The 7191-nt window shown below is 51.0% G+C and overlaps 1 protein-coding gene across 1 annotated transcript; it reads left to right on the top strand.

The window, feature by feature from the left end:
• The first annotated feature begins 529 nt into the window (after positions 1-529).
• Positions 530-4067, top strand: UBE2T (ubiquitin-conjugating enzyme E2T (putative)). The gene is made up of 6 exons (XM_009572479.1): positions 530-638; positions 992-1061; positions 1599-1704; positions 2204-2302; positions 2734-2817; positions 3942-4067. The coding sequence occupies exons 1-6, from the start codon at positions 530-532 to the stop codon at positions 4065-4067; spliced, it is 594 nt and encodes a 197-aa protein (XP_009570774.1).
• Positions 4068-7191: the final 3124 nt, after the last annotated feature.

Here is a 7191-nt window from a genome sequence, read left to right as displayed (position 1 = left end):
GTAGTAGGGAGTATCCCACCCCTGAGGCAGCTTTGGGTTTTCCTGTTACACAGGAAGGGAGAGCGGGGTGTCTTTGGGGTGGGAAGAGGGTCCTGGCTGCTTGAGGAAGGGGGCATCTGTGGGTATCCCAGTCTGAGGCACCTCTGGGTGCCCCAGCAGGGCAATGGGTACCCCTGTCCATGAAGGGACAGTATTTCACCCTAAAGGGACAAGGGTCAGCCTGGGGCAGGTGTTACAGTCCCGTTGGGGGTGTGGAGCCTGGTCATGGACTGGGAGGCTTTATTAGACTCAGCTGGGGACTGAGGAGTAGGACTGATTATAAAGGGTGGGGATTTGGTTCTCCCCCTCCAGCTGGATGTGAGAGCAGCTCCAGGAACAGGCTCCTGAGACTCTGGTTATCAGATCAGGAAAACAACTTGAAACCCAGGTTAATTCTCCTTAGTCAAATAAAAAGTCTCAATATTAAGTGCTATTTTTGAAAAGCTAATTTTGCCAGCAATAAAATCCAATCTCTTAGAGTTTCAGCACAATGCAAAGAGCATCACGACTGAAGAGGGAGCTCTCCCTCTTGACCACGGAGCCACCTCCAGGCATCACCTGCTGGCAAAATGAAAACCAGCTGGATGACCTACGAGCACGTATGTACTTCTCTGGTGGGACTTTTCTATACGTAAGGGATATATTAGAGTTCGCTGCTAGATCTGGATTTGCTGGGTGGCATGTACTTTATAGGCCGTGTGGAATTTGGGAAAACGCTTAGGGGTTTTTTTTTTTGTTTTCCTTTAAAATAGCTTGGGCTATGGCTCGGTCAGTCTGCCTATGGTTTTGATTGCTGCGGGGTGGAACTGGTCTCAGATAAGATGATGGGTTTTTTATTCCTGGGTCTGAGCAGTGTTAGAGTTCTGTAACTGTGGGAGGTATGTGGAGACTGTTGGACAAAAATTCAAGTGATTTTGAATGTAATGCTTATGTTTTAATCTTGTTTTTAAAGAAATTTTAGGAGGTGCAGACACACCATATGAGAAAGGAATATTCAACCTGGAAATAGTTGTTCCTGAAAGGTAAGTGGGCAACAACATCTAGTTAAGTAGCTGGTGTAGTGCTTCCTTCAAATATAAGTTAACTGATATAAGATATTTGATGTAAGTGCTACTGTTTTGGTCTTTTCTTTAGCCTCCCAACAAAGAATGTGGTTGATTAGGTGAGACCCTTCATTTATGGAATGTAATTATTATTTCCATTGGCTGATACACTTATTTCACATTGGACATCCTAAGTTGTATGATTAACGACCTAAAAGCGCTATGACAAGATCTCTACCTTGTGATATTGTCTGAAAGCTTTCTGGAACGGAGCTCTCATGAGTAGAAAGTTTCCTATCACGTTTGCTTCTTTATGGAAAGCTACCCAGGAAAGTGCTAGTCAGACACAGCTGGAAGCATCAAAGGCAGAGTACTGCCTCCTCCAAAAATTTGTGGGGAACAATGTCACTTAGTAAACGGCTGGGAGAAGGAAATAATGGCATTGCTTGGGTGACGAAGCAACTGGCGTACAAATACAAAAATAATTTTTTGTTTCTTAACACTTATCCCTTAAAGGTACCCGTTTGAGCCCCCAAAGATTCGCTTTCTGACCCCTATCTATCATCCTAACATTGACTCTGCTGGAAGGATTTGCCTGGATGTTCTTAAATTACCACCAAAGGTAAGATAGTGCTACTTTGGCATGGGTAAGTGAGCCTGAAGAGGATAATGAACTCCTTATCTTTTTCTTGTAAAAGCCTTATTGAATGTCTGTTTGCTACTGACTTATTTACACAGGAACACAGGAGTAAAGTTTTTGAGTGGCATCTCCTTTGTTTAAAGACAATGTGACCTTCTTTGTTCCATAAAAGTTTCCAAGGTTTTAAGGGTTGGAGTTAAAAGGCATTAGGTGGCCCTGTGAAAATGGGCCACCCCAATACCGACCCAGCGGAGATGCTCAGGATGCAGCCTGTGGTCATGAGTCAGGCTTCCTCGGGGAGGCCACGGCCCATGTGTTGGGAATGGATCTGGTGTTTTCCGTGGGGGTTTCAATGCTCCAAGTCCTAAGGCAGCTCGTGAGCAGGTTGGGTTTAAATGCTGTAAGTCCTGAGGTTCCTCTAGGCAGCCTGTGGGCAGGTTTCTTTCTGCTTAACTGCTTTTCTCGCCCCGTTTCCTTGAAGGGTGCGTGGAGACCTTCCTTGAACATCTCCACGCTGCTGACCTCCATACAGCTGCTGATGGCAGAGCCCAACCCTGACGACCCTCTCATGGCAGACATAGTACGTGAGCTCCTCTTCCTCTCTTGTGGCCACAGACTGGGAAGGAACAGCGTGTTAGATTTAGGCTGTGCTTCCACTTCACTCACTCTGGATTAACATGCTAGCACGTTACGTAGCAGTGTAGCCTGATCTTGATCAGGCCTGGGGACGTGATTGCGTTTCCCTGAAGCAGCTGGGGCGTGCGGTACAGGGTTTATGCCAGCAGTGGAAAAGGGATGGTAAAGGTCTTGTCTTCAATCCTGCCAGTGCAAATGGCAGTGTGCACTCTTCAAGCAAACTAAAGCAAGGAAAATGAATTCTATGCTTCATGCTGCATGATTGTAGTGGCTTTGGTCTGGTTCTAGGAGTCCTAAAGCCAGACCTTAGTCCTAGCTTCTTGGTGTCGTTTGTATGAAATCAAATCTCTGTCTTGTCTTGCTCATTACGTTTAGTCCTCAGAGTACAAGTACAACAAGCAGCTGTTCTTGCTAAATGCCAAAGAGTGGACTGAGAAATATGCAAGCCAGCAGAAGAGGGTAAGAAACACACTCTGCTTTCCCAGCTGAGCGTAGCTCCATCTTTGTGAACAGCCTTTCCTGTCTCAGTTTGCCTTTTACGATCACTTTGTGCGGCTGTCTCTGGCAGCGTTCTTTCTTTCCTCCCCTTCTGGTGAACAGCCTTTCCTGTCTCAGTTTGCCTCTTATGATCACTTTGTGCGGCTGTCTCTGGCAGCATTCTTTCTTTCCTCCCCTTCTCTTCTGTGGTTTGAATGTATATTTAATTTCATTACGCTTTTTTTTTAAGATCATTAGATTCACTCCTTCCAAATAAATGTGTTCATTCACAAATAATTGCAGTGCTTTTCAAGAAGAATGAAGGACGAGTAAGACTGCAGCCTGATAAAACCCCTCCCCAGGGATCCTGCAGCCCTGTTTCTTTCTCAGCTCTGTTCCTAGCAGACTCCCTGTTCTGCTGTGGTTGTGCCTTATGCTCAGCTACGCCTGTTCCCCATCTGCTCATCCCTTCACTGACGGGTCTCCCTAATCCCCGATGGAGCGCAGCCTTCCTGCCATCACCCTTCCTCTTTTCCTGCCTCCATTCTGCACCCTGATTTATCTCACAGAGGAGTCGCATACAAATAAATTGCACTTAAGCAGATCAGAACCTGTTCCCAAAGATCAGTTATGTTCGGACCTTCTCCCTTACCTGGGTGCTTTCCCTCCCTGCACCTGATTTGGACAACATGCTGTCCGAGAGGGGATGTCTTCTACCTGGCAGCCCCACGAGCGGTGCTCAGTGCTCCAGCTCTGAGCACATTTGCAAGTTAATTGTGTGGGTTGTTAAAAGGACTCGGGGTGCAGAGGTCTTTACAGCAACATGCTTAGCCCCAGAGAGACCTGGCTCATACATGTACATGGCACTTCTAGGCTCAATCATTATCCTGCTCTCCTGGCATTCCCCCATCCCAAAATTTCCGGCAGTGGGAGCAGGATAATGAAGGGTCACTGCATAGAAGCCAGAAGCACGATCAGTTCTGATCGTCATGGAGTGCAGGGTGTTCCAAGGTGTACGCCCACAGAGCTGGGAATGCACAGCGGTGCTAATGGCTGTAAAACTAAATTATTCACAGCTGTTACTTTTATTTCTTGTGTTATCACAGGCTTCCAAGCCTTTGGAAGAGAAAATAAACCAAAGCGAAACAAGTATTGCCAATGAATCTACCGTGCAGAAAAGAAAAGGGAGTAATATCAGCAAGAAGGAGAAGAAATCGCGCCTGGATTCCTAGGTGGTTTTTGTTCTTGGTGTGGCTGTCGCCTTTGCTTTCACCGTCCTTTTCTTTTTACACAGGAATACCTCAATATTTTAACCAATATGTAGCTGTAGCAGGCTTTGTTTTTCTATTTCCTAGGGTTTTTTTGTGAAAAGTTCCATTATATAAATAAAATATAAAGCTTTGATTTATACATATTTTTATGTTTTGTGTGGAGTTTTTTGGAATATTCTGAAGAAAAGGAAAATTGGAAGTACCCATTCAGTTTCCGATTTCCAGCTTTCTCTCAGAGAAATAGCACCGAGTATTCCAGTTTCTATTTTACTGTCCCTGCCCCAGAACAAACTGAGAGCAGAAGCTGAGCAACAGACACCTTAGGCCTAGTTTGTGGAAATCCTTCTCTAGTAAAGGCTTCATTTTCCTTGCAACATCAAGGCTACTAAAGGATAAGTCGGTCATTAAAACTTAAGACTCCTAAGACTTAAAACTCCTGCTCTCTAGAGCAGCCTGTTAGATTCCAGGTGCACCTTGGACCATTTAACATGACCTGGGCTCTGTCTCCAGGAGGTGGCCAGTGGAAAGCACCAGCTGAGAGGGATGAAGAAAAGCCCAGAGGTTCCCGGAGGTGTGGAAGAGAGCAGGGTGTCAGGGAGGCAAGGCGCAGGGCGAGAAGCCGGAGAGTTTAGGAGGGAGGAGGGGAGGTTTTGGTGGTGCAGCAGGTCAGAAGGTGCGTGGGGGGCATGACTCCCTGTCACCAGAGCTGTTTAATTTTGTGAAGACCCGTGGCAGATCGCAGTGGGAGCAAGTTTGATGCTCAGCCTCCTGCTCTGCATGGTTGCCTGCAAGGAATTTAACCTGTGTCCCACCCCTGCGCTGAGAAAAGCGAGCTGGGCCCATCCTTACGTGTCTGCTGGAGCAGAGATAGGACTCGGGGAAGTAATTGGAGTGCTGAACTACAGAGCTGTGCTCTGATATGCGAGGAAATGGAGTGTCCTTCCCTGCTGCTGTTTCCAAAGCCCTTGGCTTGTCTCTGCTGCTTCATCCTGCTCAGTTGAAGTTGTAATAAAGGCAAAAGGCAAAGAACATGGCAAAGATCTAAAATGACGGGGGGGAGTGGGTTAGCCCCCTGCTGCGAGGCCACGCTCACACCGTGCTGCGGCTGCTTCTGAGATCTGACAGCCTGAAGACTAAAGGACCGCTGTCCTCTGCTCCTGGTCTAACCAGGCATCGGGTGATGGCTGTGCCCCCTCGGGGGGGCCGCACGCCAGCTGTCCTGGTGCTGCGCAGGGGACACCATGGCGGAGGAGGCACTTCTGACCTTCCCGAGGTCTGCAGAGAGCCTGACGCACCTCCCCTCCGGGGCCTGTGGGAGCAAAACAAACCCCCTCCCTCCCCAGTCCTTTAACCCGACCCATCCGCAGCGGGAGGTTAGCTTTACACCCCGAGACAGACCTGCTGTATGTGCACCCACTTTCTGGGTGTGATCATGATAGAGGCTTGGGTGGGTCCACCCTGAGCCCGTTTGTGGTCCCTTCACACCCACAGACCACCCTCCCTGCAAAAAGAGAGCCCGTGCGAGGTGACCCGCTGCCTGCCCTGTCCCTTCCCGTCCATCCTGTCCCCTCCGGCCCCGCTCAGCACCTCGATGCGCAGCACGGCCGAGCTGCAAGTCCCAGGGACAGAGATGTACTTCTGCAAGGTCCCGCCAAAGGTGGAGAAGCAGCTCTGGGGGGAGGGAGACACTGGAGGGGCTCCCTCGCGCTCTCCATGGCTGCAGGGAGCTCAGAGGGTGACCAAGGTCTGGGGAGATCGGGGGGTGTGGGGACCATCATGGTGGGGCAGGACGAGCTGGGGACTTGGGGGTTCACTGGGCTGCAGAAACACGGGCGGGCAGTGTCCCAGGCTCCTGTCCCTGACGCTAAGGGGCAGAGGGTGCTGCTGTCCCACTGCCACGAGCCTGGGAAGTGCTGGGGACAGGACAGGGACACGGCAGGGTCGTGTCCTACCTGCTCGGTGTTTGTCTGGGGTCCACAAGCCCCTCATCTGCATTTGGGATCACCCTTGACAGGTCCTGTGGGTGCTCCACACACCCCCCACAGCCCACCAGGAGCCTCCCGGCTGCTCACCATGACCATGAGGGTGTTCCAGGCGGTGGAGAAGACCTCAGCACCCTCGTCCCTGCGGTAGTTCCTCCACAGCTTGGACAGGAAGAGCTCCGGCTGGATCTATGGGATTGGTGCCATCTGTGAGCACTGGAGGACCAGGTCCAGGAACGGGGCCTTGGGGGCTGCACACCCACCCTAACCCACCCCTGCCCGGCACCACGCTGCCTAGGGCACCAGCTCCCTTTGAGGGGATGTGGGGACCCATCCATGGGACCCACCCACCCGCGTTCGGGCTTGCGTCAGGGTGCTGGTGATAAAGGTAAGGGTGAGAAAGGACATCCCCACACCAGTCCCAGTCCCCTGGGGGACTCACGGCCATGACCCATGGCATGACGGAGGGAGGAGAGGGGCTGACCACGCCGGACACGGTGTCAGGGCACAAGGACGGTACCTGTGTCCAGTGCACCAGGAAGAGAACAGCCCCAATGAGCTGCATGATGAAGATGAGGCTCACGAGGATGAAGAACTGGAAGGCAGCAAGATGAAGGAGTCAGTGAACAGCCCAAGCCCACGGGCAGCTCACTCCGGCTATTCCTCCCCTCCTCTGCAGCCAGCCCTGCTCGTGCCCTGTGCCCCTGAGACCGGTGGGACACAGGGGACGAGTGCGCAGCTCCTGGGGACAGATGCCACATCTCCGAGCACTGTGGCTGCAAGGCGGAGGGTTAAAAACAAGCACGGGCTGCCAGGATCTGGGGATGCCAAAGAAATTGGGATGTCGGTGCTCAGAAAGGGGTTTCTAACCCTCATCACTGAGGGGAAAAGCTCAGAAATGCCATTTGGGAGAAGGCAGTGGCTTCAGAGAGAAATGGCCCCACTTAGTGGCTCTACAAAATCCTCTGGGCTCTAAATTCAAAGACTCACAAGGTGGGGACTGGATTGGGATGTGCGCTGAGGGCTGACGGGGCCAGGATGGGGAACACTGGGCTTCTGGCTCCTCTGAGGACACCCTGCATCCCCCAACACCCTCCATCCCC

This window comes from Fulmarus glacialis, unplaced genomic scaffold, assembly GCF_000690835.1.
Source record: "Fulmarus glacialis isolate BGI_N327 unplaced genomic scaffold, ASM69083v1 scaffold13692, whole genome shotgun sequence".
Classification (NCBI taxonomy): domain Eukaryota; kingdom Metazoa; phylum Chordata; class Aves; order Procellariiformes; family Procellariidae; genus Fulmarus; species Fulmarus glacialis.
Note: the sequence above shows the minus strand (reverse complement) of the source record. Positions and strands in the feature narration are given on the sequence as shown.